General features: G+C 46.5%; 2 protein-coding genes across 2 annotated transcripts; both read right to left on the bottom strand.

The window, feature by feature from the left end:
- Positions 1–2,090: 2,090 nt before the first annotated feature.
- LOC144090219 (growth arrest and DNA damage-inducible protein GADD45 beta-like) lies at positions 2,091–4,819 on the bottom strand. Its single transcript, XM_077621578.1, has 4 exons — positions 4,679–4,819; positions 3,760–3,861; positions 3,359–3,560; positions 2,091–2,490 (listed from the first exon to the last, which is right to left on the bottom strand). Exons 1-4 carry the CDS (start codon positions 4,720–4,722, stop codon positions 2,386–2,388), a joined length of 453 nt encoding a protein of 150 aa, XP_077477704.1. The 5' UTR covers positions 4,723–4,819; the 3' UTR covers positions 2,091–2,385.
- A 4,125-nt stretch (positions 4,820–8,944) lies between these two features.
- Positions 8,945–12,033, bottom strand: LOC144089515 (microtubule-associated protein 1S-like). Its single transcript, XM_077620431.1, has 2 exons — positions 11,537–12,033; positions 8,945–10,837 (listed from the first exon to the last, which is right to left on the bottom strand). The coding sequence occupies exons 1-2, from the start codon at positions 11,952–11,954 to the stop codon at positions 9,000–9,002; spliced, it is 2,256 nt and encodes a 751-aa protein (XP_077476557.1). The 5' UTR covers positions 11,955–12,033; the 3' UTR covers positions 8,945–8,999.
- Positions 12,034–13,541: the final 1,508 nt, after the last annotated feature.

Raw genomic sequence — 13,541 nt, 5'->3', positions numbered from 1 at the left:
AGTGAACTAAGCATTCAAGACAGTTGATTCATTTAAAAAGATCTCTTTTGGTGCAGTTCTCAAAGTCGCCACGGGTGGCGCCACTGCACGGTAGCTAGAATAACGTCTGATAGTAGTAGAAATAGTGAAGAAGTAGGCCACAGCTTGAAAAGTGTACAGTAACTACTTTGTTTTCTTCTCACCGTCCTCATGAAACAGACGACGATTGCGCAATACTTCTCGCTTCTTCTACTACTATCAGATGTTACTCTGGCACAATGGCACCACCCTTGGCGTCAATGAGAACTGCACCAAAATCGAACATATCAAATGAATCCACTGCTCAGTTCACTCAAGTAAAACAACTTGTTTTTTTGAAGCAGAGCAGATGAGCTCCATTTACAAAAGCCTCTCAAAGCTGAAAGTTGTCGATCCATCAATTTTATTTGCCCCCTTTTGACTTTTTTTTTTACCGTCTTGAAACATAATAACATTGGGAAAATGTAACGGTACCGATTCTGCTATTTACTCATGCTGATACTGTTCTGATAGTATGCTGGTTAAAAAAATATGAACATTTTTGGTTACTATGTTGGAAATGATACCTAATTGACACTTTAAAAAAATGGAAAGATAAGACAACGGCAGTGTACAAACTTTCTTTCATCCATGAAAGCATTTGAATGGTAGCAGTTTTCATTTCACCGTTTTTAACCAAGTTGTTTCCCTTTTTCATATTTATCGTAAACGTCCTCCATTTTTGTCATTCCTTCAGCGGTAGCAATGGATTGTGGGAATCCTTCCTTTTGCCGTCCGTATTTGGCCGTCTTAGTTCTTGTAGTTGTGCTCCGCGTCAAACAAAAAGTACGTTTCATACTTTTCATATCAAAACGTGACCAATGCCACCGAAAAAGCGGCCTTGAAATTGGACTTTTTATTTAATTTAATTTTATTGCCTTGATCTAACGTGCCATACGTACATACGTCATGTTTTTCTCGCGCACTCTCAATATTTTGTGGATATTGGTTGTCAAAGAAAAAATATTGACGAATAGATTATACATAAATAAAAAGATGATATAACATGTCTTTTCTCTTGTGGTATCGTAAATAACAGTGCGACATTAATATTAAAAATGCCATTGGACGTATAGAGCAAAGTGTACAGTTGTGAGTTTAAAAAAATATATTTTAAAAATTCCCACAGCAGTGGACGAGTGGTTAGCGCGTTGGCCTCGCAGTTCTGTGGTCGAGGGTTCGATCCCAGGTGGGTCTTCACTGTGTGATGTTTGCGTGTCTGTTCTCCCTGGGCTTGTGTGGGTTTTTGCCGGGTACTCCGGTTTCCTCTCACCTCCCCAAAACATGCATGCTAGGCTAACTGGATGCTAAATTGTCCATTGCCGTAAGTGCGATTGGTGATTTGTTCTCCCCGGGCTTGCGTGGGTTTTCTCTGGGTACTTCGGTTTGCTCCTACGTCCCCAAAACATGCTAGGCTAACTGGATGCTAAATTGTCCATGGCCATAAGTGTGATTGGTGATTTGTTCTCCCAGGGCTTGCGTGGGTTTTCTCCGGGTACTCCGGTTTGCTCCCACGTCCCCAAAACATGCATGCTAGGCTAACTGGATGCTAAATTGTCCATGGCCCTTAAGTGTGATTGGTAGTTTGTTCTTGCCGGGCTTGTGTGGGTTTTCTCCGGGTACTCTGGTTTCCTCCCACATCCCAAAAACATGCATGCTAGGCTAATTGGAAGCCAAATTGTCCCTGGCCTTGACTGCGATTGGTTGTTTGTGTCCTGCAATTGGCTGGCCACCAATTCAGGGTGTCGCCAGCCTAATACCCGTAGTTAGCCGGGATAGGCTCCAGCACCCTACGTGACCCTTGTGAGGGTAAGTGGTTCAGAAAATGAATGAAGGCAGGTTTCAGCGGCTAATGTGTGAATGGAAAGTGTGTATGTGCAAGAGCTGGTTGGCTGGCTTGACCTGTTTGACGGTTTCTGTCTCCGCCCCTTTTTGAGTTTTGTTTACCAATGTGGGAGAAAATTCGATGCCCAAGGCTGTTTGACAAGACGTAGAATGTGTCATTTTAGTCCGATAAAAGACGGAAATCGCGCTCAATCCAAACAGAAAATAATTTATTAAATTAAATAAAAATAGGCAGTCCATTGCTGTTTCACACCAAAAAATGTTCATAGCAGCAACATAAATAGAGGAACACCAAATTGTCATAACAGTTGTCATGTGCATTTTACGGGTCGTTCGACTTTGGCCGCATTCCACTTCCGCTTCCCAGAAACAAGCCGGCCTGCCCTGTCGTTTCCCGGAGTCCGCCGGCTTGGACGCGCATCCTCGGCTCGGTGCGTTTTTTTCCCCTTTCCGCAGCTGTTCAAAGTTGACCCGCGTTGGTTTTCAACGGTCCTCCAGGACCAGTTCGGGGACCCACTGGTCCACGCGGAGGCTCTCCTGGCAGTAGACGCCCACTTCACGTAGCCGGCAGTGATTGGCTTCGGGGTTCTGAGGACCAAAAATCGCCGTTTCCATTAATATTAGGACTCAATTAAAAAAAAAAAAAGTAATTAATATTCATATTTATTTATCTCGCTACGCAGATAGCAATATTGTAAATGCTTAATCGATTTACAATGGAAAATATACACAAAAATATCCTGGCTAAATTTAAAACATTGATGCGCGGCGCAGGGGGGGAGTGGTTAACGGGTTGGGCTCACAGTTCTGGGGTTCTGGGTTCGAATCCAGGCAGGTTCTCCTTGTGTGGAGTTTGCATGTTCCTCCTGGGCTTGCGTGGGTTTTCTTTGGGAACTCCGTTTTCTTCCCACATCCCCAAAACTTGCAGGCTAGGCTAGCTGGATGCTAAATTGTCCATGGCCATGAGTGTAATTGGTGGTTTGTTCTACCCGGGCTTGCGTGGGTTATCTCCGGGTACTGCGGTTTCCTCCCACACCCCCATAATGTGCATGCTAGGCTAACTGGATGCTAAATTGTCCATGGCCTTAAATGTGATTGGTAGTTTGTTCCCCCGGGCTTGTGTGGGTTTTCTCCGGGTACTGCAGTTTCCCCCACACCCCCATAATGTGCATGCTAGGCTAACTTAATGCTAAATTGTCCATGGCCTTAAATGTGATTGGTGGTTTGTTCGCCTCAGGCTTGCGTGGGTTTTCTCCGGGTACTCCAGTATTCCCTAGCTATGAGTGTGATTGGTTGTCTGTGTCCTGGTGCCCTGCCATTGGCTGGCCACCAATTCAGGGTGCCCCCCAGACGGATTTGTGGCATTTTAAAACGAGTGTTTTGTAGAAAATAGGACATTTGCCTTTAAATAGTCGTCCAACTGAGCGAAAAGACGGAATTCCAAAGGCGGCCGTACCGTGACCAGCATACAGTGCATGTCGCCGGCGGCGTCCGCGGTCGTCAGCAGCCGGCGGAGTCGCGGCGAACCCGCCACGCGCAGGATGGTGATGCCGCTGTCAAAGCAGAACGACTGCAGCAGCGTGAAATGGATCTGGAGCGCCACGTCGTCTTCCGCGCCGTCGGCGTCCAGCACGCACAGCACCACGCTGTCCGCATCCCTGCGATCATTCAAAGTCGCCCAAAAGTCACATTTTTTGCCCATTTTTGGCGACAGTGCACGTCTACATTTCAACGTTATTAGCTCAATTTGGTGGGAAATTGATCATTAAAAAAGGCAGACGATGTGAGTTCAACGCAAGAAATGGCTTCCCCTATTGGTTTGGAGAAAGATTGACTGGAGGCATTTTCCCAACTCACGTGTTGAGAAGTTGCGCCGACTCGTAGATGCCGACCGTCAGGCATTCTTGTTTCTGGGCGGTCACCAACAGCTCCTCCAGCGCCAACGCCACCGACCGCATTCTGGAAAGTCACCATGAAGACCAGTTAGCATTTCAAACCAGCAAATGCTACCACCACCACCTCCAAAAAAACTGAGAATTCTGGTCTGTCTATACACAGTGCAGTAAAATGACCGCCAACCACAGATTGACCACCCTTCCTTTGAGGTCACGTGACTGCTAATTATAATGACCTCAAATTACGATTTGAAAAAACAACAACCTTACATTTAACTCATTGATTGGCATTACCAATCAATTTTCACTGGACAGGCAATGAAACTGAAATTTAACTGAATTGGACCCTATCGAGATCAATGTTATGCAATAAGTGAAATACTATGGGAGGAAAAAATCAATTTAGAGGGCCTGTTTCTGTTCTCATTAATTTCAATGTACTTTCTATTTTTTATATTAACATTGTATTCACTAAAAATGTTTTTCTAATCATGAAAAAATAAATAAATAAAATATATTAATGATAAAATTGTGCATTGTTGTACATCTCACTGTGCCCTGTGATTGAGTGGCAAATCTGAGCATAGTTATCTGAGCTCTAGCACCCCCACGAGGGTTAAAAGTGATGATTACAAAACGAAACCACAACTAAAATGTGCACAATCCCTTCCAGTCAGGATGAACGTCACTAAACACAAATAAAAGTCCGCTTTAAATATGTAATTTACACCTAAAATTCAGTGCGTTATCATTCAAGCGAGATTTTAATATAAACCTCGAAAGTTGATGAAGCACGTCAAGTCTCCACACGCGTCGTCCTCACCGACAATCCATCAGAACTACACCGACCAGAGTGTGCGAAAATCGGCGAGGGAACTTACTTGTTGTCGGTGATCCTGGAAGTCAGGTTCTCCTTGGGGGACATGATAGGAACGAGAAACGTTAAAACTCTTGAACAATGCTGCAAAGAACGTTCGGTGACTTTTATTTTTGCACGGGGGAAAGGGGGCGGGACCGAAACCAGATGCGCGTTGTGATTGGCCGAAGCTTCTCTTTCGTTGCATGTTTTATCTCGTGACATTTTTTTTCTTACGTATGTGGAAACACCTGACTGTTTTTTTCCTTTTTTTATATAATGTTTTGTTTGGCAACGTCCTCTATTTTTGGTAACAGATTACGAAAGCGGTTATTTGGTAAACAATGATGACGCAAAAAAATAACATTTGAAATGTTGCAAATTTGACCTTTTTATAGTTGGGGAAGGTTGGAATTTGATTATCATGTTTTTAAGCCATCGACTGCTATAGACGTCCAATTCATTTAAAAATATATATTTTCGGGACATCTATGTAGGATAGAGGTCTTAAACCTGTGGCTCGCGGGCCAAACACGGCCCTGATTTTTTGATTGGTGGACACATTTTGGGGAAAATAGCAATAATTTACAAGCAAAAAAAGTCATTTTGCACAATTCTTTGGCACATTTAGGGAAATATCAAATTAATTCTAAAGTAATAAATAATATATATTCTCAATAATGTATCTTTAAAAAAATGTTACGCAATAATTAATGTTAATAGCAATAATTTACAAGTAAAAGCGCCATTTTGCATAATTCTTTCCCACATTTAGGGAAATATCAAATTATTAAAGTTAAATGCAGCAACTATATATATTCTCAATAATGTATCTTTTAAAAAAATGTTACAAAACAAGAGGAAAAAAAAATACAAACGTTATAGGTCATTTTATTTTACATCACAGGAAACAATGTATATACGTTTATATATATGCAGCAGAATTTCATTTCAATTAAAAATCTGAAATTATATCTATTCAACATACTTATGTCTTTTCACATTTTGGTCTAACATTCAAATTTACCACGATTGACACTTTAATATTTGGTTTTCAGAGGGATTCATTTGTCATTTATGGACAGAAAATCATCATTGCTCGTTATGATGTGCAAAAATAATAATAATAATCTGCTTGATGTGATTTTGTTACAATCCCTTGTAAACAAACACCCGCGGAATCCCCAGATTACAATCACGATCATTGACTTTTTTTCGGCTCGGCTTTATTCCGTTAATCCCCGATGAAATTGGGGTGGAAGGAGGCGGAGCCTGTCGGGGAGGGGGCGGAGAAAATCCCGGAAAATTTCCAAGGAAAAACTTTGCATTGCGTGAAACTTGCGCATTATTATAACGTGACGACTTAAATGGGAAAGTTAAGTTGTGAAATGTGCCACATTATATTACGTTAGAGCACGAAACTTGCGACCAATCACGTTCAAGGTAAGAAAGCTATTGTGCCAGAATGTGAAATGACATCCTTTTGAAACAAGCACACAAAATGTCAAATTTTAAATGAATAATGTTGCAATCTGAATGATATCATGTTAAAGTAGTGTTGAAACATGGAACCTAGAAATGTATCCTGAAAGTAATCATGCCGTAATGCTTTGAAATGTAAGACATTAAAAGTCATATTAGAAGGTGACACATACTGTAACACATTAAAACTCCTGTTTAACGCAAGAAACGCTAATGCTATCACGCTAAAATGCGAAACGTAAACCAAAAAACACTATCATATCGCGTTTAAATGAGAAAAAAAATCATGTTATAACGTACAATGTACAACATTCAAAGATTCAACAAATTCAAACATAGCGCAACGTTGCATAGTGAAACCTCAACTCATCATCAAACTTACATTAGCAATCGCATTAGCATTTTTTTCTGCTCGACTTGGAACTAAACGCGAAGAAACATTGAAATGGTGACCACGTTTTGCCTTCCAAGACACTTTTCTACCGTAGATGTTCAATCTTGTTGGTGTGTGTGTGTTTTCATGCAATACAAGCGCAGTACAGTAATCCCTCGATTATCACGGTTAATGTAGACCAGACATGGCCGCGATAAACAAAAAAAACGCTTGTGAGTTTCAGCGTGGATTTTCACATTTTTATGAATTTAGAAAAAAAATTTAAATGAAAAAAAAATCCACGATGTAGTGAAGCCGCGCTATTCGAGGGATTACTGTATGTGTGTGGTACAGGTTTGGCCCAACGCAACTTTGGGGTGAAAGGCAAACGAACGGCGGGGTGGGAATTGGTCAGAACTCGATCTTGCATGCCGGGAAGGTGTCTTCTTGCATGGCCACCGTGCTGTTGGAGCCCAGGACCAGCACCCCCAACTCCCGCTGACGCTCCACTGTCTCTTGGTACCAGTCCTGCATGGACGCTGACTCAAAGGTTGGGATGAGAGTCACCTGCGGGTAGAGTCCAGACATTATTATTCATTCATTTTCTCAACTGCTTATCCCTGAACAGGGTCGTGGGGGGTGCCGGAGCCTCTCCCAGCCAACTACGGGGGACGTCCTTAATTGGTGGGCTGCCAATGGCGGGGCACAACGAGCAATCACACTCATGGCCAGGAATAATTTAGCTTCCAATTAGCCTAGCATACATGTTTTGGGTATGGGGGAGGAAAGCGGAGTACCTGGAGAAAACCCACGCAAGCCCAGGGAGAACATGCACACAGGAAGGTCCGGTCCTGGGGTCGAACCCAGAACTTTAAGGCCGAGAGACTAACCACCTGGCTTCCAAACAGCAAACAATGTACCGTTGGCCTCGCAGTTTTGGGGTTGTGGGTTCTATCGATCACAGGTGGGTCCTCACTGTGTGGAGTTAGGGTTGTCCCCGGGCTTTTGTGGGTTTTCTCCGGGTACTCTGCTTTCCTCCCACATCCCCAAAACAGGCATGCTAGGCTATTTGGTTGCTAAATTGTCCCTGGCCTTGAGTGTGATTGGTTTTTTGTCTCATTGTCTCCCACTTAGATAGGCTCCGGCACCCACCGCGAGCCTGGTGAGGATAAGCGGTTGGGAAAATGAATGAATGAAAAATTCTGGCCAAAATGCGACTTGTACTTTGTTTTTTTCTGTTATTTGGGGGGCGGGGACATTTTTTGGCTAGTGCGGCTTATACTCAGGTGCGACTTGTAGTCAGGAAAAAAAAGGGTATTTGTAAAGATTCCAACGGCACTCACCTGCACGCTGTGCTCCCAGCTGGCCTTGGCTTGGAGAAGCGCGTCAAGGGTCTGCCGCATGAGCTCTTCCCTCTCGGGACAGTGGCCGCTAACCACGTAGCAAGAAGAGCGCACGCTCTTGAAGAAGTCCACGCCCACGGTGGACGACGACGCCCCAGAGGGGACGTAAGCCAGGTCCACGAATACCGTCGTCTCCTCGCTGGAGGACGGACGGCGAGACAGGGAGGGCGCCCATTTTGACGAACGACCCACGACGGGGGTCGCTTTCGCCGTGACGTTTCCTGTCCGAGGTTTCGGGAGGGTGGCCGTCACCTGTTGGGCGGGAGAGGGGTGGGGGGGGGGCAGTTTATTACAAAGATCGTAAAGGATTCATTTAAATATTCCCAGAGCGGTGGACGAGTGATTAGCGCTTTAGCTTCGCAGTTCTGGGGTCATGGGTCCGATTCCCATGTGGGTCCTCACTGTGTGGAGTTTGCATGTTCTCCCTGGGCTTGTGTGGGTTGTCTCCGGGTACTCCGGTTTCCTCCCACATCCCCAAACCATGCTTGCTTGGCTAGGCTAGTGGGTTGGCCACTCGAAATTGCCCCTAGCCCAAGGGTGTCAGACTCGGGTTGGTTCGCGGGCCGCTTTAACGTCAACTTGATTTCACGTGGGCCGGACCATTTTAGATATAATATTTAGATTTTTTTTATATAAATGGATTAAAAGCCCTGAATATTCCGTTTTTTATAGATCTAAAACAATGTTTATTTTAGCTTTTTTTTAAATATATTTTTAGATTTTACAAAATGATTTTTGAACTAAAAACACAGAAAAAATGGATTAAAAAATTACAATTATTCATTTAAAAGGGGGAAAATCAGGAAATATAATATACATCTATACTCTTCATTTTAATTTGATCCTAAAACAGAAATTCGGCACTCATGATTGACTTTCCCGGGCCACACAAAATGATGCGGCGGGCCAGATTTGGCCCCTGGGCCGCCACTTTGACACATGTGCCCTAGCCGATTGGTTGGTTGTTTGTGCCCTGTGATTGGCTGGCCACCGATTCAGGGAATCCCCCCACCCGATGCCCATAGTTAGCTGGGATAGGCTCCAGCACCCATCAGGTGATGATGTTGTTAAATAATGGAGCCATGTGACTATGGTTGTTGCAACGACAAACTCACCCCGGATGTTTTCCCTCGCACGCCGCCCGTCTTCGTCTTCTTTTCCCGAGCGCCGACGTCCGACTGTGGGACGGGCATGGCGCTGTCATGGAGCGGAGACAGGGGCGGGCTATCCTTTAGCGGGCCGGGGAGGGGGTCCCGCGACGGAACGCCGCACGACTCCTCCTCCTCCTCGTCCGAGTCCAGGACCACGTCGGCCGTGGTGGACGGGCACTCCTCGGTGCAGGTGGGGGCGTTGGATTCGCCGGCGCCGCCGTCCGTTACCTTAAAATGCTTGAACTCGCAAGGGGACACCAGACACAGGTCCACGTCGTGAGACGCCGTCTCCAAGCGCGGGGCGGGCGGGAGGCGGGGCTTCTTGCTCCCGGGGAGTCCCGCCTCCCGCTGACCCCCCGAGACGGCGGGCCAGTGCTCCAGAGAGGCCGACAGCGACTCGTCCACTTCGGTGGACTGCGGCGAGCTCACCTCGGCCGCCATGGAGTGGGTGGACGTGCTGGTGTTGGCCGCCGAGGGCGACGGGTCCGAGGCGCCTTCCTTCAAGGGGCCCAGGGGGAGGAACCCCAGGGTTTTGGCCCTGGGGTCGTCTTCTCGGGTTTCTGCCGCTTCCCGCGCCCGCAGTCGCCCCAGGGCGTCTCTGTCGCCCCACACGTCGTCCGGGGAAAGGCAGTAAGGGGTGTGTCCGGCGCTGTTGGGCCCGGAGTTGCGCTCCACCGTCCTCTCCTCCGAGGAGCGCGAGGGCGGGCTGGCTCGCAGGGCCCCGTCCAGGAGCGTGTACTCCGTCGGGGTCAAATCCGTATCCGGGCTGGCTCCGGTCTTTGGGGGCGCTTTCAGCGGGGACGGGAATCCCACCACTTTTGACGGTTTCTTCACGACGGCTTCCCCCGGTTCCGCCTCGCAGGCGTCCGCTTTGCCTTTTTTCGTTTCTCGGAGGGGGTCCGTCGTCCTATCTTCGGGGGTCGTCGCCGTTTTGGGGGGCACGGGTGGGGCGGACTCTTCTACCACGACCACACTCTCCCGTCTAACCGCGTGGTTCTTGACCTCTAGTTTCTTGACCTCTGCTTTCTTGGCGTCCTTTCCGGGCGCTTTCTTCGTCTTTTTGGACGGCGTCTTGGAGTCGTCTTTGGCGTCCTTTTTCACCTTACTTTTGTTCTCCTTCTTCGCCCCGGAAACGGGGGTCTCCTTCTTTCCGACGCCGTTCCTCGACACCACGATTTCTTCCCGGCCACTCGGCTTTTTATTCCTTTTCACCTCCTTCCGTTCCACGGCTAACCCTTTAGCGTTGTTCTTCGCCTCCTTCCCCACTTTGGCGGGCACGTCCGTCCGCCGCAGGGCGACGCCCTCCTCCCGCTTCGTCCCCTTTTTGCTTTTCCCGCCGTCCCCCGTCCCCTCCGGTTCCCCGGCGGTCGGCTCGGGCTTCCGCAGGAAGTCCAAGCTCCCTAGCTTGCGCAGGCCCCGCAGTAGCTCGGCTTGCGGGGTGACGCCGGGGAACAGGACGCGGACCACCTTCTCCCGGGGGCAGGCCGGGTGCCACACCAGGAGGGCGGACGCCGAGCTGAGGGTGGCAAGGGCCAGGTCTCGGGGGGATGCCACGTCGGGCCAGTCCCGCATGAAGGTCTGGTAGTCTTGGCTGTTTTGGACCGGGCTCAGGATGTACAAGTCCAGCTGGCCCACGCCCATCTTTTGGAAGAGGGTGACGGGCTCGGGGGGGCCCGACGGCGGTCGGAACATGGGGTGGGGGCGGATGTCCAGTTTCTTTAACAGTTTGACAGTTAGCGCCGCCTGGTCCGGGCTCTTTGCTACGTTGTCTGCGCCTGCAAAAAGAGGGAGGGGCAAAATCAATTGATGTGAGTTGAAGTGCCGGTATCAAACCCAAATCCGAGGCCCAGGAGCCACGTGATTGTCTTTGATGCGCGAAAGTGGTGAGTATTGAGTTTGTTTTTCGCTAGATTAAATTAATGAAGGTTTAATGTAAGATCCAGGACTACAGATTTGATACAGGGAGAGTTTTAAAGAGATTTTTAAAAATGCAAAAATAATAATAACAATAAATTTTAAAAATTAAAAAAAAAATTAAAATAAAGGGATTATTTTTTAAAGTATTTTAGATTTTATTTATAAAAAAAAACAGTACAATAAAAATCAATAAACGAATGACTTTTTAAACTTTGATTTTCTTGAAAAAAAACAAGACAACAAAAATTAAAAACTAATTAATTTGTATAACTATTTGATTTTATTGAAAAACTAAAATATTTAACATAAAAACATTTACTACCATTGCTCAAGGAAAATGTGAATGACTAAAAATAAAAAAGTAAAAATTATACATTTGACAGTAATAAATATTTCCTATTGCTGCCTTTTTTGATGAAAAATGCTCTAAAAAAATGTTTTTACATTTCATTTCTAAAAGATTCAGCGTCTACGAAAAGAATAATCAGCTGACTTTGAAACCCCCTGGTTTCAACAATTCCATCCCATCCCACTTTCTTTCCACGCGTGGAACTCACAAGGCCGCCGTTCCGCCAGCAACCCGTCGGGGGCGTTAAAGAAGACCACCCCGAGCTCGGGGGAGATGAGCGCCCCGGAGCCGTCGTCCTTGGCGGCCCGCAGCTCCGTCTCTGCCACCTTCCTCTCCAGGAAAGCGTTGACGCCGCCCAGGTTGTCGGCGCCGGCGTGGGTCAGCAGCAGGGCGTCCACGCGGTCCAGGTGGCGAACCAGTTTCCAGAAGCAAGCCCGCGGCTCCGAGCCGCCGTCCAGCAGGAGCGTGAAACCGTTGACGGCGAAGAAGGCGCAGTCGCCGTGGCCCGCCGGGAAGGCGTAGCAGCACGGCCGAGACAACTTGAGGAAACCCACCGTGGCCGGCGGGGGGAGGAGCTCGAACGGAGACGCCCCAACGGGCCGGGTGGAATCCCCTTGGGATGACATTTCCGCCTACCAGGTAATCCTCAGGGGGGCGCTCTCAGGGGACCTCACGTGGATTTTGGATGGTGGGCGTCGACGGGTCTTTGAGTGCGCGTTTGAGGGGCGTGTTCTTCATCTGGGAACTAAAACCTGAGGATGAGTGTGAAAGTCAGAGTGGTGTCAAAGTGGCGGCCCGGGGGCCAAATCTGGCTCGCCGCATCATTTTGTGTGGCCCGGAAAAGTAAATCGTGAGTGCCGACTTTCTGTTTTAGGATCAAATTCAAATGAAGAGTATTGATGTATATTACATTTCCTGATTTTCCCCCTTTTCTATCAATAATTGTAATTTTTTAATCCATTTTTTCTGTGTTTTTAGTTCAAAAATCATTTTGTAAAATCTAAAAATATATATAAAAAAAGCTAAAATAAGCATTTTTTTAGATCTATAAAAAACGGAATATTCAGGGATTTTAATCCAGTTCTTTTAATCCATTTATTTAAAAAAAAATCAAAATATTATATCTAAAATGGTCCGGCCCACATAAAAATCGAGTTGACATTAATGCGGCCCGTGAACCAACTTGAGTCTGACACCCCTGGGTTAGTGTGTGGTTTTGGAGTCGAGGGTTCGATCTCAGGTGAAGTGGAGTTTTGCATGTTTTCCCTGGGCTCGCGTGGGTTTTCTCCGGGTACTCCAGTTTCCTCCTACAACCCCTAAACATGCTTGCTAGGCTAATTGGATGCTAAAATGCCCCTGGACTTGAGTTTGATTGGTTGTTTGTCTCCTTGTGCCCTATGATTGGCTGGCCACCCATTGAGCTGGGATAGGCTCCAGCACCCCAACCCCCCTTGTGAGGATAAACGGTTCCGAAAATGAATGAATCAGTATAAAAAAAAGTCGGTTCACTAGCTGTCAACTAACAAAAATTATTAGCACATGAGCTAAGCTAACGGGCCATTGACTGTACAGTGCAACAGTAATTTCTACGATACTTCACCAGTTCTCTTTGCCTTCCATTTTCATTTCCCGTATAGTGACCCAATCCTTGTGTTTAGATGTCAAAGTTCCCCCACGCTTTTTGTGAGTCTGGCTATTGTGTTGCAGCCCTTCACTTTCCTCCCTTCCTTCCTAAGTCGGCGGGTTGCCATGACGACAGCCAGTGGCGGACCGCCAAGGCCTTCGCCGCCGCTGACCTCGGCGGGCGTTCTCATTTTCAATTCCATTCACAACCGAATTCCAAATATTTCAACCACTTTATTCTCGACATGATTTTACCTGCATGCCTTTTAAAATACAATTCGATTTAGTGCAATGTCAGATACTTCAAATGTCGACCAGAAGATGCCACCATTGCGCATTGGAACATATCACCAGTCATTATTTATATTATTATTGTTATTTTTAATACTTTGTCTTGTCGTACTCTTCACCTGGGCGGGCGGTGAAGGAAAACATGGCGGCCCACCAGGCTTACAAAGCACTGGCGGAAACCCTATTAAAAAGTATATTACATAAGATTTGTTTTTAGTAAGATTAAAAAAGATAGATAATTTGTCAATTCATGATGACCGCCCTATTTGCCAGATATAATGCTCTTTCAAAAGTAAACA

Source organism: Stigmatopora argus, chromosome 15, assembly GCF_051989625.1.
Source record: "Stigmatopora argus isolate UIUO_Sarg chromosome 15, RoL_Sarg_1.0, whole genome shotgun sequence".
Taxonomy (NCBI): domain Eukaryota; kingdom Metazoa; phylum Chordata; class Actinopteri; order Syngnathiformes; family Syngnathidae; genus Stigmatopora; species Stigmatopora argus.
Note: the sequence above shows the minus strand (reverse complement) of the source record. Positions and strands in the feature narration are given on the sequence as shown.

Bases quoted from the DNA above. Each gene is read 5' to 3' on its own strand.
- LOC144090219 (XM_077621578.1), bottom strand. From the start codon at position 4,722: ATGTCCCCCAAGGAGAACCTGACTTCCAGGATCACCGACAACAA. The intron at 3,862-4,678 runs GTAAGTTCCCTC...GTGACTTTCCAG, and splicing joins TCCAGGATCACCGACAACAA to AATGCGGTCGGTGGCGTTGG. The intron at 2,491-3,358 runs GTACGGCCGCCT...TTTGGTCCTCAG, and splicing joins TGCACTGTATGCTGGTCACG to AACCCCGAAGCCAATCACTG.
- LOC144089515 (XM_077620431.1), bottom strand. From the start codon at position 11,954: ATGTCATCCCAAGGGGATTCCACCCGGCCCGTTGGGGCGTCTCCGTTC. The intron at 10,838-11,536 runs GTGAGTTCCACG...CTCTTTTTGCAG, and splicing joins GCTGGCGGAACGGCGGCCTT to GCGCAGACAACGTAGCAAAG.